The sequence below is a fragment of the Lolium rigidum genome, chromosome 5 (genome assembly GCF_022539505.1).
Source record: "Lolium rigidum isolate FL_2022 chromosome 5, APGP_CSIRO_Lrig_0.1, whole genome shotgun sequence".
Classification (NCBI taxonomy): Eukaryota; Viridiplantae; Streptophyta; class Magnoliopsida; order Poales; family Poaceae; genus Lolium; species Lolium rigidum.
In genome coordinates, this window is record NC_061512.1 from 192,556,947 (window position 1) to 192,582,019 (window position 25,073).

The 25,073-nt window shown below is 44.1% G+C and overlaps 2 protein-coding genes across 2 annotated transcripts; one reads left to right on the plus strand and one right to left on the minus strand.

The window, feature by feature from the left end:
- Window positions 1-295: 295 nt before the first annotated feature.
- On the minus strand, window positions 296-7,672 carry LOC124652040 (putative 1-phosphatidylinositol-3-phosphate 5-kinase FAB1C). Its single transcript, XM_047191063.1, has 11 exons — window positions 7,407-7,672; window positions 6,390-7,097; window positions 6,152-6,305; window positions 5,739-6,080; window positions 4,851-5,543; window positions 4,428-4,759; window positions 4,221-4,347; window positions 3,955-4,113; window positions 2,359-3,855; window positions 2,007-2,273; window positions 296-886 (listed from the first exon to the last, which is right to left on the minus strand). The coding sequence occupies exons 1-11, from the start codon at window positions 7,670-7,672 to the stop codon at window positions 632-634; spliced, it is 4,800 nt and encodes a 1,599-aa protein (XP_047047019.1). The 3' UTR covers window positions 296-631.
- Window positions 7,673-18,981: 11,309 nt separating this feature from the next.
- On the plus strand, window positions 18,982-25,004 carry LOC124654678 (probable diaminopimelate decarboxylase, chloroplastic). Its single transcript, XM_047193672.1, has 8 exons — window positions 18,982-19,510; window positions 20,785-20,959; window positions 21,330-21,479; window positions 23,595-23,756; window positions 23,855-24,040; window positions 24,207-24,329; window positions 24,418-24,507; window positions 24,593-25,004. The coding sequence occupies exons 1-8, from the start codon at window positions 19,014-19,016 to the stop codon at window positions 24,677-24,679; spliced, it is 1,470 nt and encodes a 489-aa protein (XP_047049628.1). The 5' UTR covers window positions 18,982-19,013; the 3' UTR covers window positions 24,680-25,004.
- The last annotated feature ends 69 nt before the right edge of the window (window positions 25,005-25,073 follow it).

The window sequence follows — 25,073 nt, forward strand, 5'->3', positions numbered from 1 at the left end:
AATCAGTCCCGAGGTAGTACATGTATGATAGCCTAGTAGTTCACATTTATCATGAAACTTTGTTATTTACTTAATGTAAATTAGGATTCAGTAAATCAGGTGGTTATATGATATATATGCATTTAGATTAGTCGGTTCCCTTTAACAATTTCAACCTGAACACTTTGAGCTATCACTTTCACCCCTGAACCCTAAAAAATCAGTCAGGATTTTTTTTCTGGATTTCTTTTGTAAATTTCAAATTGAGTTTTTGAATTTTCAAAATTTCAAAGCTTCACTGTCGCCCGAGCTAACATTAAAAAAAATCCTAACTGCTAAAATGAGCTTTTACATGTTAAATATGTCAATTTTCTCTTACAACTGTTGGTATAGAAGCCGGGGTTACATCAAAAGAAGGTGCATCTACGCGTTAAATACTCCGCGTCGATCACCGCGATTTACATGGACCAACCAATAAGAATCCCCTAAAGCTAAGTAAGCTGCAACAGTATTGCCATCTAGTAAACAAAAAAAGAATCAAACCAAAGAATGGCTATCCGCTTCGATTCCCCCCCGTCTAGGTGAAAAAAATTGCCAGGGAGGATGAACGATGCTGTTTTTGCTGACACGGTGACTGATTAAGGAACACTCTTTAAGAGGACCACTGGTCGGGGACGGCAACGAAGTACCTCGACATCGCTTTTCTGAACCTCTTCTTGTACTGGACAGGCGAAATAACAGTTGGCATCTCGTTCTTGGGACCGCCAAGGATGCCCGATGCCTTCACCCAGGTCTCCAGCTGCTTGTCCCAGGTGTACTGTCGCAGGAAGTCGATGATGCCGACCACAAGCTCATTTTTCTCCTCGTCAATGCCAACCAGAAGCGAGTAGTCCATGACATCCAAGGACTGCAAAAAATAAATCATATTGATTAACCACTGCATGTTCTCTAAAATGAGCAGGCAAGATGATGCAAGGTGATCTCAAAACTTATGTTTTAGGTTCGCAATAAGGTCTTACTCTAGTGCTACAATCACTCTGGTGTCAGAAACAACAAATGGGACCCATTTCATGGAGAAAACAAGTGCATTCTGAGAAAGACCAGGAATAACCAGCTGAAATGGTCAGTTCTATTTTTTCCGCTAGCTTGATCGCTCAGGTTTGTGCTCCGGTAAGGTTGAGTTCGAACCGTTGAACACCCTTACCAGGAAACAACACCTTTCCTATAGCTAATGGGAGACAGTGGCAAGAAATAGAATAAGGCTAAACCTACGTAAGTGCTTAATTCTGTTATAATGGATTTCTGTAGCAAAACCATTGTGCTATTATTGTATTTCTGGAATTGGCTGATGCTTTATCACCTCCTGGAGGTTGTACTATCTCTATTTCCAATATCTCCTGAGCTTGTTTTGTTCTACGCTTGACAACAGAGTATGGATGGTCATAGTTATGCACTCAAATTCTTAATCTATCTTTCAATCAATATAAAACAAATCAACTAGGGCTTGTTTGGCAGAGGTGGGAGGAAAGGAGAAATCCAATTTTGCTTGAAATCTCAGCATTATCTGTTACTCTCAGTTGCTGGTTTAAATTACAATTTTTCTGTTCCAATATATAAGGGCATAGATTTAGTCAGAAGTCAAACCTTACTAAGTTTGACCAAATATATATACAAGAAAATATCATGTTTACAACATTGAATAAATACACTTTGAAGATACATTTTATGATTGATCCATTGATATCGGTTTGGTATGGTAGAGTTTCATATTTTTATCTATGTACTTGATCAAACTTATGAAACGTTGACTTTTGACTAAATTTATATTGCTTGTATTTTGGAACGGAGGGAGTTATGAATTCAAAAGGTGCTTCCTCTTGCTTCACTTTTGTGATACACATGATGGTTCTCATATCATGGAAACAAACTTGTGATCAGCTGCTAATAAAATATGGCATTTCAAGAGCTCATACGGATTTCTAAAATTTGGCAGTAAAAGAACAAGATGAATTAGGAGAGTTGCATACCGCAAGAACTGATGTATCATTCCAAACAGCTCTCTCCAACCTTTGCTTAGCCTTACTCCCAACAAATATGGGTTTTGTATGTTGTTCCTCTATGAGATTAGAATCCAATAGTACTTTGTTGTGGCTAGATTTATCTGAATTATACCGTGAACGCACTGAACCTTTCAGATCATAGACCCTCGATATTGTTCTCTGGAAGAAAATGTTCTCCATAACCATTAGGTCCATTTTTACCTCCCGCCCTCCTTTTGTGCCCTTGATGCTAACCTGGATGAAAGCAACACAACAAGTTACAAAAAGCTTGATTCAGAAACAGTGTTGTGGATGAATGTAAAAATTGCAAATGGCGAACCTGATAAAGTCCTAATATTTTGGCCAGGCAAGTTGGGCTTCCAGAAGCCAATGATTGTGTCAAGTGCCGGAAGTAGTGAGGAGCAAACTCAACAAACGAGTCTAGCTCTGTCTTGGTGACTTGTTTAATTATGAATCTATCGTCCATTGTCTTTGCAAAGTAAACATTGCTTTTTCCACCATCAGCACTCCATCTCTTACCGCGACTTAGTGAACGTATGTAATCAATATCACTTGGACAGCATTTCTTTCTAAGTAAGGCAAAGTGCCTTGCAAAATAACAGGTTACTGAAAACTTTGTATTATCAGCAGAAAATGCCTCATCGTCAAACGAAAACTTGAAGTGGGTTCCTTTGAAATCTGAAGGGGCTTCTCGTGACGGCAAAGATTTCTCAAGCCCATTATTGCTGAATGCAGCATAATTTGACATATGTTGAAAGCTACATTTTGTATCCAGTTTATCCATAACTTGCTCAACATATTCTTGTGATGTCATGGCATATGCTACAATACTTGTTGGCTCATCATCGTAGACAGCAACAACAAGGGCACCTTCAGAGCCAATATGAGGCAGCAGCAATCTTGCCCCATCACTCACCATATGGGAAGCAGACTTGAGATATGTAGGTGCACGAGTAAGAATAACATTTAAGTTTCCTCTTGATCTGGGAGATAATTGAGAAAAAGCCCTACGCATGTTTGTCATCGGATCCTTTACAAGGCTTGTGAAATCTCTAAAGGATTGGACTGATTTCATTTTCAAGGACAGATGTAATGAAGCAGGCAATAATCCAGTTTGTTCCTGCTCATGCAATCTGAATATAGAATCAAATGAATGGACTCGAGCTGGTGAGATTGCCTTCTTGTAACTTGGATTGTTCACCAAACTATGAGATCCATTTCCACCAGTGGTCAAATCTTGTGCGATGCTGCAGTGTAATTCACTAGATCCGCTCCATGCCATATCTATTTTGTCAGACAAAATAGATGCAAGTGAGGGTAACCTCTCAACCGGTACCTTGATAGAATCCATGGATAGACACTGTCCATTCTCACATACATCGAATTTGCTAAAGACCACGTCAAGATCTCCTGCACCACTCACCAAACCATCCTCCAGCCCAATCGGTAAATCCGTGTCAACCAAGATAGTCCCATCATCTATCGAGTGGCCCTCTCTAGATAGTAGAGATTTTCTTCGTCCTACTGAGGACCACCATGGACCTGTGGCAGGTTCGTCATGTGTTTCTCCATGCTGTGAAACAGTCTGCAGCAATTCAGATTTATCTTCTACATGGGTAGCTTGGGGATTTTCTGGATTGGAAGTTTCAGTTCTGGAAATATTGACATTTGATTTAAGCGAATCTATGTTGCACAACCTGCAGTCCCAAATGTATGCATCTAGGAGGAGACCACGTCTCACACGGTTGAGCTCCAGAGTATCAAAAGTTGATTTCGTGGAATGACCACTCCCCTCCATAACTGGTAGAAGCAAACCCTGCGAAGCAAAATAACAATGATTAGAAAATAGTACATAAAAAACACTGAAGCCTGAGAGGCTGAGACAAATGAAACAAAACAAAATTAGAGGGCACACCTCATATTCGTTTCTTTCCCTGTTAAGCAAATCCCTCATCTCTATAATCTGACTCTGTATACCTGCTTTTCCTGGTTCATCCAAGGAGACAGAACTCTTTTCAATATTATTAAGGAAACCATATATCTCCGTGTGTAAGGATTCCATTTCATCAAATGCCTACACAGAAATTGTTGCATCATTACATTATCCCTGTTATAAGAATGAGAATGTAGAGTATGGAAATGAATCATTGATCTCTTTAATACGAATATTTAACAGCATACCATGACTGCCTCTCCTTTCACCCAGTCTTGCATACCGTGGCAATCAAAATTCAGCACTGAGGGTGGGAGGTTAACAGATACAGTAGCCATGAGACTATAATGGAAGGCTGCTACCATATTTCCATACCTGCAATGTTTTGTAAAAAGATTAAAACTCCATGATGGGATTGGTTATGAGAGACGAAAACATATAAATGAGCTACATACCCATAGAAACGAAGGCAGTCCCTTTGTAAAGAATGCCCACAGCTCGCAATTCGGTTGGCAGTTGCATGATTCGAAAAGCTGAGCTCTAGAAACTTCCCAAATGATAGACCCCAGGCAGCATCAGACATGGTCACTCTATGTGTTGAAGGTGGCATTCCATCTTTAAACTTGCATTTCATACATCTGTGCCACATCCATATCCTCCCATCATGTTCACCTGGCAACTTTTGGGACAAGAGACGCCTAACACTTATTGTTAGGCTTCCATTCTGGTGCATGTAGCATCTTGCATGTGATTCTGAAGGCTCCTTACACGATGGGCAGCAATATGCCTGAAAAGAAATGCAACAACAGGTTGCAATTTTGGCAAATGGCAAAGGGAAATCTGGTAAAATAGATTGCATAGGTCCATATCAGATATACCTGGTCAAATAAGTTCTCGCGAAGGTATCTCCCAAGTGGCTTATCAAAACTGCCATAAAACTTGATGCGTAAGAGGCGAGAACGCTCACATGCTAAGTGTTTGGGGATGCAGATGTTTGAGAGGGAAACTAAGATGCTCTGATGATTGTCAGTAGCAGGTAAGTAGCTACATGAAAGCTTGTTCTGTTCATCCAGGTCTCCTGCTCGAATGTTATCAAGTGATAGATTGTTCCCAGTGTTTTCCAAATAACATAACTCCATGGATATCTTGTCCAAGACAGCTTTTTGGCAGACATCACCTGCGACTGAAGAATTGACACGATTAACAGGAGATTCCGGTTCCATATATTCAGGTACACTTCCCAGGCTATTCCCATCCAACTGTGATAAAGGTGGTGATATAGAAATTCCATCAAATATCTGGGTGATGGTTGCATTGTGTGAATAGTTTTCTACTGCAGCTCTAAGATTATCAGCAGTATCATGATCATCAGATATAGCAGAAATGTGATCTGTACTGGTTAATGCTTCTCGTGCACCTATAGCAGACATTGAAAGAACTCGTGGAACGGTTGCCCCTTCATCAGCAAGGAATGATGTCTCAAGGGACAGATGATAAGCAGCAAATACTGCCAGTTGCATTGCACGTTTAATCTTCTTCAATTCTTCCAGAGAAGTTCCCCTCAGCAGAATCTACATAGAAAGTGTTGCACGTTTAGCTGGCACAGTAAGAGAAATTTGCAAAATGGTTTCAGTAAGAAATTCACGTATGGATTCAGTACGGCAAGTAATAAGATCGACAGTGAAGCACACCACGTGATTGCAAACATGAAACTAAATGCCAAAAGGAGACAATTTTAACATTGTATCTTCATAAAGTGATATTACCGTGCATCCCAGGCGCTTCAAACAGCCTTCAAAGAACATCAGTGTCTTTGTTGATGGTCTCTTCTCTGGATGTTCTGACCGTGGTGATTCCAGAACCTTTTCCACCTTGAACATGTCACACTGCCCTAGCCTTGCTGAAGCGATATTGTCAATCGAGGAGGCAATCTGACCACCTGTGCATCTTGATATTCTCTCCAAAAGTGGCCTCTTCACATTCAGGACTAACGAGACATCTTTCGCTAAGAGCTCCTGGGCGTAAGATGAGACGCTTTTCTCAACTATCAGCACATTAGGTCTCCTAGACTCAACCTTTTCAACAATACTTCGTAAAAATTCCTTTTCCTACAGAAAGAACATTTGTCAGCAAGATCACCAACAAGATATTTAGATTTCCAGAATGAACAGACACAAACCTGTTCAAGTATAGTTCCAATTGATTCTAATTTATCAGAAGCTTTCTGGTACTCAAGCGCACCTCCTAAAATGAGCAACTTAGCATTCCTGTGCTCGGAGACCATGCGCTTGTGTTTTACATTCTTGGAGCAAACAATTCCTCTTACAAAATTGCTGCACACAAATGCTACATATCAGTACCATACTGGGATCAGTACAAGCATGCAATGTGCAGGAACAAGACAAGTAAGCGCATACCTATCTGTTGGATTCCCTGATGCTATGCACTTGATCTTCACATAATCACTAGGATCCATGCTGCCGCCTGTCTTGGTGTCAGGTTTCACAAAGTAAGCAGCTTGCCATGCCAACGAGGCCACAATCTCAAGCCAACTATCTGAATCCTTGTCACTAGCCAACGAAACACCTTCCCCCTCCAGTAACTGTGAAACTAGAGCTTGAAAATGCCTGAATAAATCATTCTGGACACTCTCCTGATAGGATCCCTCGATGACACCATCAACACCCGCCACTTTATTGCAACTGAAGCAACTAGGTGCAAAAGTATTGCTCTTGTCACCAACGTCGTCCTCCTCGTCATCAAATCCAAATAACCTTGATTCGACATCATCAATCTCATCTTCAGGTGGTGGCGGGCACCAAATATCATCACCAAAATCAAAGATACAAGATGGTCCATGGCTCTCTTGGCTGTTCTCGGCGATGCTAGCATCGACTAGATCCCGAGCATCATCCGAGTCAGCCGTTGCTATAGCACCATGATCGGAAGCATCATTCTGCCTCAGCGCACAAGTAGGACTCTCGGTGGGGCTTGGGGTCACCGATCTGTACATTGAGTTGCTAACACTAACACTAGAGTCTGTATCTGAAAAGTCATGTAAGATTGAAGTCCCTGGGGCTAAAAACTGGGCCCTGGATTCATGAGCGTCCTCGTCATCCGCTTGCCTGCATCCACAACCACAAACAAATTCAACAGTTACTCAGAACTCATCATCATTAGCCAGAGCTAGACGAGCCTACATCTACTCAAGCCATCGGCCTCCCTGGACCATCCAATTGACTACACTTCTGAAGAAACGGGGTCGAGATTTAAAGGTAATTGACCCGACGAGATTTGAAGCCACTCATAGGTAAGAAGAGTAATTAATAACTGCCTGTCTACTACTCGCCAATTCAGTTGCGTACAGTTTATCCCTAGTTTATCGTTAGGAACCAATTAACCACGCATTAGACAAAGAGATTTGCGTTAGTTACCTAATATCGCAGCGTGGAGGAGGAGGAGAGCGCGGAGCGGCGTCGTCTTTGCTCCTGGATCTCGCCTCGGGCGGCCGCAGCGGCGTCGTGGGCGGCTCGACGGGCGACGCCGGGCTGCTCGGCCGCCCCGGCGCGCCCCCGCCTCGCCCCACCTCCTGCTGCCGCCGCCGCCGCGTCTCTATGCGCGCGAGGGCGTCGCCGCCCTTCTGCATGTGGCGCTGCGGGTGGTCGGCGACGAGGGATCTGGCCTTCTCCACCGCGCCCATCGCCGCGAAATCTAGCACGCCCATCCCTATCACGCCACGCTAAAAACTACTAGTGCTACCAGCCGAGTGGAGTAGAGAAAACTGCCAAGAAAAAAAGGGATGCAGCGGGGAGAACGCGGCGCACCGAACGTAAGCGAAGCGAGGCCGCCGCCCGCGCGGAAGCTTCCTTGCTCCCGAAGCCACCGACCACCCCACGCCAGCGCGCGCGGCGCGGAACTAACTGGCGTGTCCGGCCCAGCCCCGCCAGGGGAGGGGGGCGGTCGGCGGCGGAGCGGCGCTCCGGCGAGCAAGGGAGGCGGCGGAGCGGGGTTCAGCCAATGCGGCGGCGGTGGCCGGCGGCCGGAGGACCGGAGCCGGATCGGTACGACTTGGTTGCAGATTTGGGAGATTGGGAGGATGAGGGCTCGGCTTGCGTTGGTCGGAGCTGGGAGCTGGGAGCTGGGAGCTTGGGGATGAGGCGGCGGCGGCGGAGCGGTGGTGCGTCTTATACGGATGTGGCGATTTGGGAGGGAGATTTGAGACTTGAGAGTGAATACTGGGAGGTTAACGGCGAGGCCAGACTGTTCGGTGAAAATACCGTTTTCTCCTTTCCGTTACGCATCTAAAAGTACTCGCTTTTCTTTCTTTCTTCATTGGCGGTTAATTGATTGCCAACTTTGTGATTCTTAACTGTAATAAAAAAATTACCAAATAAAGATATAAACATGGTCTTATCTATAACACTTAATAACGGCCATTTGTTCTCTCTTTTCCATAATTGGTTATTATTAGTTGTTCTACTGGAAGAAAAATGGGATGAAGATGAACAAAATCTATCTAAATCTTCCTTTATTGACTCATATAGTGCCAACTTTTAAGGCGTACATTTTCCTTTGCCAAAAAATAGTAGTACATTAATAATGTCTCTATATCTATTATCAATCCACCGTGCACCGCTATATATCAACAAATTCTAGGAACAATTTAATACATGATAACATTGTGCACTCGCTTGTACCATAACAATATAGACAGTGTTTTAGATATGGACACAACCTTTTAAGATAGAACTTAAATTTATAATGCTATGATAGAACATCATGAAAATTAATGCATTTTGAAATCTTTATACAACAAAATTAATGGTACAATTTCTACCTGTTGAGGTAGTTATCAAAAGCACGCTTTCATCGATTGCACTCTTTCAATGAAATCATGTGTTTTGGAAACCAAGGTAATGCGATAAAGATGAATAGATATTATATATATCTTCAATTATTGATGGTATATAGTGCTAGGTCTTGAAGTATTATTTGCCAAATGTAACGTAGTACTTCAATGTATCTATATCTATTATCGAACCACCCTGCGGCAATATATGTCAAGGCGTACAAAATTATAGGAACGATTTAACATTACACAATAATAAATACTCCATCTGTTATAAAATATAAGACATTCACGCTCCTCTTAAGATGCAACTGAAATGTAAAATGCTAGTAAAACATCTTAAGAACTAATGTATTCTGAAATCTTTTCAGACAAAATTAATGGTGTAATCTCTATTTGTCGAAAAATGCTTGGTAGTTTTCAAGCATGGTTCAATTTCACTCTTACTATCAAATAATGTAGTTTGAAACTGAGGCACCTAGATACTTCAACCAAGCAACATTTTGTCAGCAATTAAACAAAGCTATAAAACGGAAACGATATCTATATTTTTATTTTCTTGTGACAAATATAGACGACATTGTAGATATGGACACGGTCTTTTAAGATGGAAATAAGATTTAAAATGCTATAATGGAACATCATGAAAATTAAAAGTAGTACTACTTTAATGTCTCTATATATCTATTATTATCAATCCAGTGTGCACAGCTATATATCAGCGAATGAAAAAATTAGGAATCATATAATACATGATAACATTGGGTACTCACGTGTAACAATATATACAATTTTTAGATATGGACACGGCCTTTTAAGATGGAACTTAAATTTAATAAAACATCATGAAAATTAATGCATTATGTAATCTTTGTACGGCAAAATTAATGGTATTATTTCTATCTATTGAAATAAAAAATACTTGGTAGTTATCAAAAGCATGGTACAACGATTGCACGCTTTTGATGATCATGTGTTTTGGAACAAAGGTAATGCGACAAAGATGAATAAATATTATCAAAATCTTCCATTATGAATGGTATACAGTGCTAGGTTTTGAAATATTATTCGCCGACTGTAACATAGTACTCCAATGTATCTATATCTATTATTGAGATCCACCGTGCGGCGGTATATATCAAGGCATACAAAATCCAGGAATGATTTGACATTACATAATAATAATAAAGACCCACTCTATTAAGAAATATACGACATTCACGCTCCCTTTAAGACGCAACTAGAATATAAAATGCTAGTAAAACATCTTAAGAATTAATGTATTCTAAAATCATTTTGGAAAAAAATTAATGGCACGGTTTTTATTTGTCAAAATAAATAAATAATGCTTAGTAGTTTTCAAAGCATGGTTCAGTTTTCACTCCTATTATCAAATAATTAATGTAGTTTGGAACCGAGGCACCTACATACTTCAACCAAACAACATTTTTGTGAGCAATCAAACAAAGCTATAAAATAAAAACATCCAAATAACTATATATTTTTATTTTCTTGTGATAATATAGTAAAACAAACTTTTCAGAACTAGAGATAAATATAATAAAAGAGACGAAACTAACGGAGTAGTAGCATATGACGTAGCTAGCCAATTGGGCGATGGTGGAGTATAAGACGAAATGCCAGTCTTATTGTAGCATACGATTAGCTCTCTTATTTTTCTAGAAGGCGTCTTTTATTGGTCACTAGATGACGGAAATATATGCAGGACGTGTCACACGGGCGAAAGTTTTGGGCAATGCAATTCCCGTTGCTACACATATCGGAGTGTTCTTTTAGTCCTCTTCTTCCACGAGGCTAACTGGCTAAGGTGTGTTAACGTGTGTTAGCCTTCTTGTCTTAGTAGCAACGTGTAAGCATGAGAAGAAGGAACGGACAGCAGGGCTACAATGCCGACTAGGAGTCTAGGTCAGTAGATCCTCCACTAAACAGATTTTGCATGATTGTTCCGGACATGTGGCAAACAAACCTTGCTCCCCATATTCTCCGTGGTTAAGCCATCGAGTGAACAGGAACGTTGACTTTGCTCATTTTTGACCGTCAGATCATAAACTAACGATTAAGATCAGATGCTACGGAGGGACGTGAACAGTGTTCTGCGACATTGCTTCTGGGAACCGTGTTTCCAACAATACTTGAGTTGATCATGTACCCTCAGAAAAAAAATGAGTTGATCATGTCCTTTGATTCACAATCTAACAGCTATGAGTGGCTAAGTCAGCCAAGCCAAGCCGAGCAGCCGTGTTAGTATGTATTTTTTGTGTGACAGTATGTGGTTTTTTTAGTTGCATACGTAATTTCCCCCCTGTAAACTAGGATGAGCACTGCCTTTCAATTAGAGGCAAAGTTGCTAATTTTATTAGCTAAAACCAATCAAAAACGGGATATGGAGTACGTAGACCCCTAACCGTCGACAAAGGGACATAGACAAGAGAAAAATGCACCACCCACTAGTGGAAAATGAGGCTTTTGCACCGGTTGGTAGGGCCATACCGGATGCCCAACCGGTGCAACGCATCCAGTGCAAAAGCCCCCCCCTTTTGCACCGGTTTATTTGAATTATTTTCCAATCCCTTTTTTCTTTTTTTTTAGAATTTTTAATATTTTAGTTATTTCACAGTTTAGTCTCTAACTACCCTTATCTCTAGTCCAATTACTTACTCGTGTTCAAACTTCCCGCTCGGTCACCCATCCTCCCACTACTCTAGCACTAGCACGCTTAACTTCCAAGTTTTTTTTCATCCCGCATCCAAGTGCTTCGTGTGCATGTATGTGATACTAGTATTATATCAGTCATATTAACATGTCGGTCGATGTCATATTGCTTTATTGGTTGAATTTCAAATAATTCTTTTAATAAACAAAAGTAATGATATAATAATAATTTTGAATAAATAAATAAACATTAACTTTATAATTTGTATAATTTTTAATTATTTTCAATTTTTTAATTTTATTTGCCAAACCTAAAACCTGAAAATTTGCTAAAAGTAATAGTAATCTTTATGCATGATGCAATTATTAATTTTAATTTTTTAAAAAATAAAAAATAAAGTAAAATCCTAAATTTCTAGCAAAAACTAAAATCTTCATGCTTTCATATTTTAATTTGGAATTTTGAGAATCTAAAAATTGTCTAACCGAGTAAACCCACCGGTTCGTAAACGAACCGGTGCTAAAGGGTTCGCAGCTGACACCAACCCTTTAGCACCGATTCGTGCCAAATCCGGTGCTAATGCTCTTTGGAGCAAAAAACCAAAGTCCTCTTTTCTACTAGTGACCAAAACGAGTGGGTATTTTTGGCTCCTACAATTTACTGATCTTGTTGTTTAAAAAAAGTTGATTTTGTTTTTCAAATATAGCCAATGTTGTATCCCACAAATATGTAAAATATCAGCTTGAAATACTTTGTATTTTTTAGCTGCACAAAAATGATAAAAGTGTGGATTTGAGTATGCATATTTTAAAATCTTCAAATTTTATCAGATTTTATCATTTTTGTGTAGCCTACAATATAAAGAATTCCGCATTGTGTTTTTGCGTGCTTCCAGGTTACACCCTTGACTATATCTAGAATTTTTTTTGTAACTTTTTAAAACTCATAAATATGATTTTTTTATGAAGGGAGCACGGTGTCAGGAGCCAAAGACTCTTTCTGCACCCAAACCCACTAAGAACCAGAATAGATGCCATCAAGGAAACTGCTACGCGTACGCCATGCACCCACCACCGCTCAAGCGAACTAGCTAGATCCGACGTGGCCCACCGAAAGAGGGGCAGGAAGACTGTGACCGAGGAAGTACCAAAGATTACTCCCGAAGCATACGAAAGGGAGAGAAAACCAAACCATCTATGAGAGGATGGAGGATAAAATGCGCCTCTAGAACCCCATGGCACCCAAAGCTCCACTAGTAGGAAATAGTCTACTCGTGGCATGGCAAAAAAATTATTGGTGGCGTGTATATGGCACACATGGTGTTTGTTGCTAGTGGTGTTCCTCACGGCTTAAGCTTTGAAAATTAATTCCTCTTACCACCTTGTGCTTTGTAGACACTGGGTACGAACTTTATGAGTGGCGACAAAAAAAACGTGCATATACAACGATAAAATGTATCCTTAACACTTGTTGTTACATACTGCAAGGACGACCCTACTTTTCTGAACTATAATATGCATTTTGGTAAAAGCGTCATGTAAAACTTTGTTCGGGTAAACAAACTTCGGGTTCCTTTTCTTGCTACTGTGTATGGTTGCCGCAGAAAAGGAAGACAGCGTCCTCAAGGGGAAAGCGTGCGTTCCACGGAGATGGAGGGCAAGTTAGACGGAAAACCGGGGCTCGTCGTGCCGTGCCGAAGGCGAAAACTATCTCTCTGGAACTCCGTTCCAAGTGGTGGCGAAGTCCCACGGACCCCTCGAAGGAAAGGAAGCGCGACGAAATTTCCGAGGTCTCGCAGGCGACTCGGGCCCCGAAGTCGCCGCCTCCCGTGAACTCGATCGGATCAGCTGACTCTGGAGTCTGGATCACATGGCGCGCTCGCTCGGGGTCACCGCTCACGCCTCCGTCAGATCCGTGCATCGTGTTCCTCCCGGCCTTGTCAACTGTAGTATTCCTGGTTTCCTACGGAGCTCACCATCGTGCGCGTCAAATCGAGTCTATCGACGTAGGGATAACAAATACGGAGCTTGCTGGTCGATCGCGCTCGTGATCGCGGTGGAAAATACGGGAGGAAGCATGAGCGACGCGGTGGTCGGTGGGTGGGTGGGTATGTACATAGCTTTCCAATAACAAGAGGATGACGAAGATTAATGGCAGCGTGGCCGTTAAGCGTGACGACCGCCGGCGCCGGGGAGGAGGAATGTTCCGTCTTCCGCGCGCGTATCTTTTCTCAGGTCAATGGCGTGCCGGTTTTCCTGCACTCCGGCTCCGTCCCGTGAGTCCTGCCTGCCTGCCTTTGCGTCGTCACGAGTGAATGCATCCGGCCGTATACGTGTACCTACCCACGGTCTAGATCGATCGATGCGGCGGCGGCGGTGACCGGTGCGCGCATTGATGTCCGGCTCACGCTGCCGGCGGCGAGCTTAGTTACGCCGGCATTTACTACGCGGCAACGTAATTCATGGACATGGAGTAGTGCTGTACCGTGTAGGGGTGCTCTCTACTTTTTATAACCCGCTAGTACAGCCGTGACCACTCGAGGAAGACGCGCGCACTGTGCGCCGCGAGGAATTTTCTTTTGGGACCTGGAAAAGTTATTGTTCCCGTCTTGATCCTTCAGTCGTCCTTTACATCGTGGGGGCGTATGTGGTGCTGGACTGCTGGTGCAGGTGCGGATGAACAGCTAGTGCGGCTCTGAAAATTTGCGATCGGATGGCCGGCAGTGGCCACACAAACACGTACGCTTTTGCAACAGACAGCATTAGGCGTAGAAAAACTCCACAATTCCGCCCTATCCCTGGCCACGAATACAGTCCCATGAATCATGTCATGTGGGTCAACGTAGACAGCGAGAGTAGTAATTTCGAAAAAACTCATTTTTTCCGCTCCCAAAAGGAGCTCCAAGGTTTGATTTAGACCGGTATTAGCAAATTCAGGGTTATGCGACATTTAGGTTTCGTTTCGCCGAACATCTACCAGTTCAAGTTTAAAAATAGACATGTTAATTCCATTTGTAATCTAATATCCGCATCCAGGGATTCGCGCGGCCATGGCCGACTCCACGGGCGGCGCGCCGCCGCCTTGATCTCCCTGCTCACACCTCCTCTGCCTCCACTCCGACCAGATCCGGGGTCCTCATCGTCTCCTCTCTCCATCCATCCCAGGTTCGTCGCCAGCGTCGTGGTAGGACATCGCCGCCGCGCCATCCCCGTCCGAGGCTCCGCCACCGCTGCGGCACATGTCTCGCCAGGACGCCGCCGCCGCGCCATCGCCGGCCCAGGCTTCGCTGTCCGTGATGCTGCCACCGCCTCCCCTGGGCAAGCCGGCAGCGCCCGCGTGCTCTGCGGCTGCTTCTGCTCAGGCGCCGTCGGCCGCCTCCGCCGCGGCGGCTGTGCTTGCCTCTCGCATGGCCGACCCGGCCATTGGTGGGCGTCTGGCTCGCGGTCGTCGCCCTGTTAGGCCCGTGGTGGCTGCTGCTGCAACCCCTCGCCCGTCCGCCGTGCCTCGCTGCTCCGACTCCCTCGCCGTCCGTTGTGGCTGCTGCTTCGACCCCCTGCCCGCCCGCTGTGGCTGCTGCCATGGCCGGTGGCGCCTTGGTCCCTGGGGCTGCTGGTCTACCTCCGCTCGTGGCCACCAAGACCGTCGACGCTTCGTCTGACCCTGCCGTGTTGATAGAGGGCCTCGGGTTCTTGTCGCTACCGCCTGCTGCCTCGGGAGGCCCGATCTCTGCGGGGGTGTGCTCTGTCGAGGACCACGATGGTGAGGAGTTTGCTTCACCGTTGGCCTCTTCCAAAGGCACCGTTTCCGACTACGAGCGGATGATTGCGGAGCCATGCCGTGACCTCTCTGCTGGCTGCCGCCGCTTTTGATGATGAGGAAGGATGGACCCGGGTGGGTCGGGGCTGCCGTTCCAGCCGGGCGCCATTGTCTTCGCTGCGTGAAGGTCTCGACCGTAGCCTCGCCTTCAAGCGCTGGGCTCGAGGGAGGTGTTTTCGGTGCCTTGAGCGTGGACACCAGGTCAGCTCATGTCGTGGGTCATTCAGATGCATCCGATGTCGTCGTCCTGGTCACCGGGAGCGTTTCTGCCGTGCGCGCTCTCCTACTGCTCGTTCTCGCTCTCCGGAGGCTCGGGCTCGTTGTCCGGTCGCTCGTGCTCCTTGCCAGCGGAGTCGCTCTCCGTCTGCTCAGCCTCGTCGCCCCTCGTCGCCTCTGAGTTGGGCTGGGGTTTTGGGCCACTCGTCGTTGCATCCTGTGGTGCAGCCGTGTTGCAAGGATTCTGTCTCTTCTCTGGAGTCCCAGTTTGCCCTGCTACGCATGGAGGTCCTTCAGAAGTTTGAGTTGCTTCGCTCTGAGGTTCAGGATGTTCTTGCCAAGCTTCAGGTTGCGTCGGTTGTGCCTCTACCACCTGAGATACAGACTGGTTCTGTTGATGAGGGGTTCGAATGCTGCTTTGGAGAATTTTCTCCTCGTGCTCTACATACGTCGTCGTCTGTCCTTACGACGGTTGTCGCCACCGAGGTTGTGGCTCCAGTTGTGGGGATCTTGCCTGAGTTGCAGGATCATTGTGGGAAATCATCTGTGGTGCTTCCAGTTGAGCTAGGCCATTTGGAGCCTTTGGCGGTGGACATCGCGCCATCCCCATCTCTCGTCCGAGTCCTGCGAGTTGCCCTCCTCTGTGGATAGTGGAGGTCCGTCCATCCGGTTGCCCCTCTTCGACCGTGAAGCTATGTTGGAAAGTATTGATCAGGCGGTCTTCGTGAAAAAGCTTAGTGGCTTGCTCGCTTGCTGGCAGCTTGCCCTGGATCTAGCGAGGCGATTGCTTGCCTCATAGCTGAGGAGGCTTCTACCGGCAAAATCAGAAAGGTGAAAAAGGCTCTTAGGAGCATAGGCAAGAAGGGTGGCGCCATTGGTAAGGCACCCGCGACTGCTTAACGCAGATGCGTGGTCCTAGGGTAGTCGTCGGTCTGCGGTTGCTTAGCTAGAGTGGGGTTGTCGCTTAGTGAGTTGCTTTGGTCTTAGGTGTTGCCCTTTGTGGTTGTGTTGCCTCATGTTGTTGGTGTTTGTTGTATGGTTTTCGCCCGGTTTCTTCCATTAATAAACCGGGCACTTCCTTCTTAATAAATGGTTGGGGCAAAGCTTTTGCCCCACAGTTCAAAAAAAAAAAAATAGACATGTTTCCTAACAAAGTGCATTTTCCTCGACTAATCGCACGATGACTGAATGGCGCGGCCACGGGAGAGGACTGCTACCAGATTGCTACCGAAAGCAAGGCAGGGCAGCAAAGCTGAGCAATAATGCGCGAGACGAGTAGATAAAGTGTGTTATCCAATCAGCACGATGAGACCGACACGGCTTGCTCGCGTGAAAAGTGCCGGCCATTCCCATGTTACGACTTTTGCCATTAGAGGCAGGGCGGCACGGGACCTTTTGCCGGATTAGCTGAAATTCTGAGCTCCTCACGCTACCTGAAAATTGTCGGGAGTCAGGACACGGTGATACAGCTTGGGATTTTGCTGCATCGGAGTTGTATTTGGTTTTAACTTTGTTTTTTGTTTGGATCAAGTTGTATTTGGTCTTGTTGGACTGGCTGGGGGCCGCGACTTGTGAACTTGAAGTCGGCATGGGCTGTGTTTCTGGTTCGTTCTGTCCTGGGCTTTTCGAGGTAAGCAGCATGCAGCAGACCTTTTTTTTTGTAGGAGTAGGTTTTTCTTTTCTGATACAATGGATTACATCCCTTCCGAAATGTAAGCTTTATTAGCTTTCTAAATATAAGACTACATTTCGGAACATAATTAGCTTTCTAAAAAGGCTTACTTTTCGAAATGGAATTAGCTTTCTAAAAAAGACTTACATTTTGGAACGGAGTAGTAATACATTAACATAATAACATGAAGAAGATATATCAAGTACTCGAACAAATAAAACTGGTAGGGTGAAGGAAGGATAGTCTAGACCACTCCCGGGCAAAAGGAAGTTAAATGTTGATACATCAGTGAATTCGGAGACCAGGAAAGTGTCGATTGGCCACATTATTGGACTCAAGCGGCCATGCTTTTTTTGTTTGCATCTTGTCGAGTGGAGATAGAGGGCGTCATAGATGCCGGTACCGTAGAAGCGGTAGGTGAGCTTGGCGGAGAGAAATAGACGCAAAAACAATTCCGTGAAGGCGGTGATGACGTTCCAAGATCCTATGAATACCATGATAGTGGGAATGACTTACTTGGGTGAGTGACGACCGTTTGTGGCAGGATTCGCGTCGACACTATTATCACACCATCCTCATGATGCAAAAGACATATGATATGTTAGCTAAATCAATAGATGATCAAGATGTTAGTGTGTGTTTTGATGATCCTCCTGTTTCTATATCTGTAACTAGTGGATTAGGTAACCTTGATTGCTTGAAGTAATAAAGGTTGCATGTTTGCTAAAAAAGAAGTTATCAAGTACATCCGACCTCGTTGGCGTCTATAACAACTCAATGTTACGAGAAATTCGAGACATCAAGGATGTGGACAAACCAAATTATTGAAAATAAAATAATAGGAAAACAAGATCCAATGCATGCAAGAACCAAACAACATTAGCAACTTCCATGACAATATTCGAACCGCGAGAAGGTTTTCCAAAAGAAACACCTTTGAGAAATAACTAGAGAGGAGGGGGAGACACCACCCTGTCAAAAGATTAAGTTGGGGAGAGTCTTCTAACGCTAGCATCTAGTTAGACGCTGTGTGCCTCCACTCGAGAGTTCTCAACACCTTATCAGAAGTAAACAATACATAAGTGTTGTGGACGCCAGATCCAGTCAAAGATCAAATCATAGGTTTTCACCCTGGAGAGCTAGACTGAGCAAATTTCATGTCTTTACCAAGGTAACGATACTGAAGCACCATCATTTTTATCAAGCATAACCGATGAAGGCCAAACCAAGCAGCCACCCGTAGGAGCAATGAAAGAGACTTTGCAAGGCATTTTATCGCGAGATAGTTGAACTTGGAACTAGCACGTTGCAACATACATTTTTTGGAACATACTCCGGATTAGCCTTTAACAAAAATTTCCCTTGTTCACCGAATATGTTAATCTAACAACGAGGCACCACCCAATCCGACAACATGGGGCCTGAAACGACTGAACACGCAAAAGAAGCTGACAAAGTCTAACAACACACAATTTTCTCATCCTTTAGAGACTCGGGAGAATCTGTGATCACATACCTTACATGTTTTCATCAGTGAACTGCAAAAGTACAATTTGTAGTTCTACAATAGCGAAAAGTATATGGACTCACATGTATCTGTATCTGTTAATTTTCTGTATACCCTAAAACATGAAACTTGACAGCCAGGCTCATTTTGCAATAGTCAGTGTGTTTCCTTGATTCAGTCCTGCTCTGTACTCTGCACTCTGCAGTATACTTTGTCTGTACCCTGGAGAGGATCCCCGAACGGCTAAAACCCACTCGCCAGTCGCCCCGACCCCAGCCTCCCCACCAACCTCGCGCAAACCCTAGCAATGGCGGCGGCCAACCTGCTCTCCCGCTCGCTCCTCTCCTCGCCCACCCCGACCCACGTCTCCCAACCAACCCGCAGCAGCCCCGCATCCGTCTCCCTGCGCCGCCGCCATGCACGCGCGACCCCCCTCCGCGCCTCCCTCTCCACCGCCTCCCCGTCCCTGCAGCCGCCGCCGGCGGCCGCCGCGGGGGAGGCGCCCAAGCACTGCTTCCGGCGCGGCGCCGACGGGCACCTCTACTGCGAGGGGGTCCGGGTGGAGGACGCGATGGCGGCGGCAGAGCGGAGCCCCTTCTACCTCTACAGCAGGCCGCAGGTCGTCCGCAACTTCACCGCCTACAACCAGGCCCTCGAGGGCCTCCGCTCCGTCGTCGGGTACGCCGTCAAGGCCAACAACAACCTCAGCGTGCTGCGTCTCCTGCGGGACCTCGGGTGCGGCGCCGTCCTTGTCAGCGGCAACGAGCTCCGCCTCGCACTGCGGGCAGGATTTGACCCCACCAGGTGCGGCCTTCTTCCTTCGGTTTGGACTCAGGACGGGTTAGACGAAGTCTCGTGCGATTTGCTATTGCTGTTTATTTCTAATTTTGGATGGAGTAGAGCACATTGTGTTACCGTGGATACTATTTTTTTTCAGTTTCATTCCTTGTGTACCACAAAGTGCTGATTGATAAAGGCTCAGATTCATGTCAGTTAAGTTCTCAAGTCAAGTTTACCAGCTTTTTTCTATGCCATAGCGATACTTGCTGAATTTGGCATGGCAACGGATATTTTAGCGCAACCAACCATGCATGTCAGTGTGCATCAGTAGTTGTGGGAGTTAGTTTGAGTGTCTGATCTGATGCGCACGACACACGGCACAGGTAGACAGCAGGCCGGTTGGACTTTTGTCATTGGAAAAGTTGGACTCGTCGAATAGTATTCAACCTTATCTGAAGCCTTCTCTGTTTGTTTTGGGGACAACAGGTTTTAGCTAATCCCTAATCTAAGAAAATTGCTTTCTACATGAAATAAGTGCAGCATCATTATGTGGCAAAGTCGGCATGGAACTTAAGCTTATGAATGTCAAGATGCTCCATTTGAAATGGGTATGATTAGAATAGTTAGTTTAGTGGGTCAATTTAACATGTCCTGCGTTCACAACTTTATTTCTGGTTGAATTATCAAAACAGAAATCAGCTTGTCTTTACACTCATACCATCAGTCCGCTATCGAAACTTTGTTTTTCCAGCTCAGATCTAAGACAAGAAAAATGAAGCACGGATTGACTAATTGTGGAGCTAATCTTGTGGCAGCAATCTGTGTATTTTCCTTTGTAGAAAAGTTAGCATCATAGGCGGAGCTACTTGAGGACTTGGGTGTAGAGATGTACACCCAATATTTTTGACAAAACGACTTATTAGCTAAGTTTAGAGAAATATATTAATCAGAAAATCCATGTAAAAATTGAAATCTGGGAGACTGTGTACACCCATTATCTGACCGCTGGCTCCGCCAATGGTTGGCATGCTAGTTTATGGTGTTCATGACAAGAGTTTCGACAAGATTCTGTTCACACCAGCACAGTAGTTATATAATTACCCTGTGTTTTGGGTTTAGCAAAGTCAATTTTTGATTTGACCAATCATATAGGCATATAGGAAAAGAAATCAACATATATAATTCCAAATGCATGATAAAATCCTACAATAGAGATGCTCTTCAATTGTGCTTCAGTTGATAGAAATTTTCCTACCTGGAAGGTAACTAAATATGTTGAGTTTGCATTTTAAAATCAGGTGCATATTTAATGGAAATGGAAAAACATTGGAAGATCTTGTTTTAGCTGCTGAGAGTGGAGTATTTGTAAATATAGACAGTGAATTTGATTTGGAGAATATTGTTACTGCTGCAAGAGTTGCAGGAAAGAAAGTGCCTGTTTTGCTCAGAATTAATCCGGATGTCGATCCACAGGTAGAATCATCCCTCCCAAAGCATATTATTTATTTGATTATGGACATCCATTTCCCCCCTTTTATTTACTTGGCTACCATTTGTTGATCTTATGTGTTTGTGCATGTGTTATAGTTGGAAGAGGTATTTACAGGTTCACGTGAATTACCTACATGGCATGCAAACCACCATTTTACTATCTGTGCCATCATCTTGAGCATCTTTTTTTTACGAGACCAAATTTACCTTCTTTAAAATTGCATCAAAGCATCTTTCAATCTATTGCAACAAATCATGTGGAAAGTTGTAAGATTTGTTGAGTTTTCACATGATACATGTCATTTCTTGTCATGGGGCAATATTCTGATTGTATTTATTTTCTTGTCATCAGGTTCATCCCTATGTTGCCACTGGAAACAAAACATCCAAATTTGGGATCCGTAATGAAAAATTGCAATGGTTCTTAGACTCTATCAAGTCATACTCAAATGATATTAAACTGGTGGGTGTTCACTGCCATCTTGGATCCACTATTACAAAGGTAATGTCTTACATTTGATCATAACTGTTTCTGTAGTTACTTATAATTTCGAGCATTCGTGGTACTAAGGTTGCTCAAGGTGGTAAATGTATTACATTTGATCATAACCGTTTCTTGAGCATTTGTGATGGATGTACTCAATGCGACTCCAGTAGCTGTAACCAGATTGTTAGTTCCCTATGACCGCATCAAATGTGCCATTCACAATCCATGATCATGGCCACATTCTCTTCTACAGTGTAATTGTTAGACCTTGCTCTTTTCTTTCCTGACGATGGAGTGAAAACGTCAATGGCATCTTCTCATTGTCCTTCAAATTGTTCAAATGGCATTGATACAATGATACATTGATGCAACCTATTACCACGGATTCATCCATCATGCTAATGAAGGATTCCACACCAATGGGTAGATGATTAGCAATGTACAAGAGCACCAACCAAAATTCTACACCGATTGCAATGAATTCTATCAAATCTACATGCTCAACATTGCTGCAACTACCATAGAACTAAAGAGACTGGAAGAAAAAACTTACCTTGGCTGCATTTTGCCAAACACCTCGTAATCGTCAGTCATGGCGCCGCATCGGTGTTGAAGATTTTAGGTGGCCACCACCAGAGCTTGGAGGGGTCAGGAAGCGGTGCGGGAGGTGCAAGAGCTGGCCGACGGCTTGGCATTTTCCCTGCGACAGGGTGGCCTTGCTCCACACCACCTTCGACTGACTGGCGCCACATGTGGGAGGGATAGGCCGGAGCCGCTGGTGGAGCTTCTTGTGACAAATCAGGTCGGACGGGGGTTCTGCTCCATGGCAGAAGGGGAATGGAGTGTGGCGGCGTGCTATGGCATCGGAAGAAGTCGCACACGGTCATGGGGGAGTTTTTTTCCCCTTTGCTCTAACACGCGAACTGTATAGAGAGGTTAGAGATAGTGTTGATATTCCTCAAATACGACTGGGGTGGTTTTAGAGGGATTTATAGAAGTTAAGGATAGGAATGTATAAGGAACATGCTAGAATTGGTATTTTCTGTATAATGGCAGTTTTTAAGGAATGGGAGTGTTTTAACGTATCAGTTAGAGTTGCTCTTATGCTGACCAGGAATCTTCTAGAGTAAGCTTTTTCATCTATAAATGCATGCGGGTTGGCCTATATTTTTTAAAAGAAGAAGATGGCAGGAGGGCTACCTTTTTGTTAGGACAAAAGTTCTGTACTACCTCTGTCCCGAAGTCAAAGCTTACTAAGTTAAACCAAATATATAGATCTTTTCCAATGAATAAGGCATATAAATTTAGTCAAAAGTCAAAGCTTACTATGTTTGACTGAATATATAGATGAAAATACCAATATCTGCAATATTAAATAAATATACTGAAAATACATAAATAGACATGGGTCTAAAGCGTGTTCGACGCCTTGAGGTCAGAGGGTGCTCTGCTTGCCCTGAAAACATTTGCCTGCTGCATCCTTTCCAAACATGCCAGCAGATGTATACTTCCCTTGCATCCCCTCTTCCATAATGCCGATGCCTCTACTTCTACTTCTGCATATTCCTTATTTTCTCACTTTCCTGCTTCTTCCATGCCGAAGTGTTCCTTTGTTGAGGATAAGCATGAGGTTTGATTGGTCCTTTCTTTTAGAGTATTGTGGTTGCTTCCACATGTATGATAGATGACCAGACAGACCCCATAGTAGCTACTGCGACGGATATGCGCTGCTTACCCAGTAGGAAATGGTTAAACTGGATATGGGCACTTAACATTTGGGTATGGGCATGGCACCTAAACCTTACCCAATGGGAAGGCTAGTCGAAGTGCGCTTGGATTTCATTAGTTTGTGCTGAATTCAATCTCTAAATAGCATGCCCCCATTTGCTGAACTCGCTCTTTTATGCGGAATACTGAATTCATATTTCTTTTCTTTCATACTTCCCAGTATGTGCTTGTTTCTGTTCATCCTATAATGTGTTCCTGTTGATGTACAGGTGCTCCTGTTTATATATACAGGTCTTGGGGCTTATGTTATACTTAGTTGTTACCATTAAATAATTTGGACTTTTTGAATCAAGTAGCTTGTCAATGTGTCTCTGAAGCAAGTTGTGACTTCCTTTTGTTTAGGTTGATATATTTAGGGACGCTGCAGTTATTATGGTGAACTTCGTTGATCAAATTCGAGAACAAGGTTTTGAGTTGGAATACCTGAATATCGGAGGGGGCTTGGGAATAGACTACCATCACACAGATGCAGTCTTGCCTACGCCTATGGACCTTATCAACACAGTGAGTTCAGTATCCATATGCTTATGGTTCTTCTCTTTGTAGGCACAAATGCTTTCTGGTTTCTTCATGCAAGGCTCATTCTGCTTATGGTGTGATAGGTGCGAGAATTGGTTCTCTCACGGGATCTTACTCTCATCATCGAACCTGGAAGATCCCTTATTGCTAATACTTGCTGCTTCGTCAACAAGGTCACTGGTGTGAAATCTAATGGTACAAAGAATTTCATTGTCGTTGATGGCAGCATGGCAGAGCTCATTAGGCCAAGTTTATATGGCGCATATCAGGTTTGTCTAGAATTGCCACTGCTTAACTCGTAATGACCAGTGTCTGGTGTTATTTCCATAGATGTTTTGTAATCCTTGCGCATAAATAAGCACAAAATTGGCAGCCATGTTATTCGACCTCTTGTATTGTGATGCATATCAGTTGATCATAAATCCTTTGTTGCAGCATATCGAACTAGTTTCTCCTCCCTCCCCAGACGCTGAAGTAGCGACCTTTGATATTGTTGGGCCAGTTTGTGAATCTGCGGATTTCCTTGGCAAAGATAGGGAGCTTCCAACACCTGAAAAGGTTTGACAGTATTATCTGTGTTTTTTTCCCTTTCTGACAAGGTTTGGGATTAGCCCATGTGTGCACCCTTCTGACATTGCCCTTGTAGGGAGCTGGTTTGGTTGTCCACGACGCAGGGGCCTACTGCATGAGTATGGCTTCGACATACAACCTGAAAATGAGACCAGCCGAGTATTGGGTATGAACTATTGCCTATTGGTCCTGTCGATACAACTTCTCCTTTATACTTGCTGAAACCAGTAAGTTATGTTTTCGCTCTGCAGGTAGATGATGACGGATCCATTGCTAAAATTAGGCACGGGGAAACATTTGACGACTACATGAAGTTCTTCGATGGTCTCTCTGCGTAGCCCCTTCGCGTGATTACCATTTTGAGAAGATCACTCTAATCATGTGGCTTTAGCGGAACGTGAATGCATAAGGTGATACAAATTGCTGTAGTATGATCTGGGTTTGCCTTATTACTTGTGCGATGGCGTGCTCTATTCAGTTTGATAGATCTTTGGAGGGCGCATGATTTTCTTTCGGTCTTGTTAGGATTTAATGAATTTACATTGATTAAGGGGTTAATCCCCGCCTGTAATGTGGAGGCAGTTGCGACTGTCGCATCCCTCCCCGTCTGTGTTGACAGAATAAATGGCTTTGCCATAATCAATGAAATCGGTAGTTTGGTCATTTCTCCCTTCACATCTCGATTACACTCAACATGCTGTCAGCATGCTCTACTCGGAGAGCAAGTCCAAT

What these genes read in the sequence shown, in the direction of transcription:
- LOC124652040 (XM_047191063.1), bottom strand. Translation starts at nt 7,672, where the DNA reads ATGGGCGCGGTGGAGAAGGCCAGATCCCTCGTCGCCGACCACCCGCAG. An exon ending in CCTCCACGCTGCGATATTAG is followed by an intron (nt 7,098 to 7,406) that starts GTAACTAACGCA and finishes TTGTGGATGCAG; the next exon opens with GCAAGCGGATGACGAGGACG. An exon ending in ATGATACATCAGTTCTTGCG is followed by an intron (nt 887 to 2,006) that starts GTATGCAACTCT and finishes TATTTTTTGCAG; the next exon opens with TCCTTGGATGTCATGGACTA.
- LOC124654678 (XM_047193672.1), top strand. Translation starts at nt 19,014, where the DNA reads ATGGCGGCGGCCAACCTGCTCTCCCGCTCGCTCCTCTCCTCGCCCACC. An exon ending in CTATGGACCTTATCAACACA is followed by an intron (nt 23,757 to 23,854) that starts GTGAGTTCAGTA and finishes ATGGTGTGATAG; the next exon opens with GTGCGAGAATTGGTTCTCTC. An exon ending in TGAGACCAGCCGAGTATTGG is followed by an intron (nt 24,508 to 24,592) that starts GTATGAACTATT and finishes TTCGCTCTGCAG; the next exon opens with GTAGATGATGACGGATCCAT.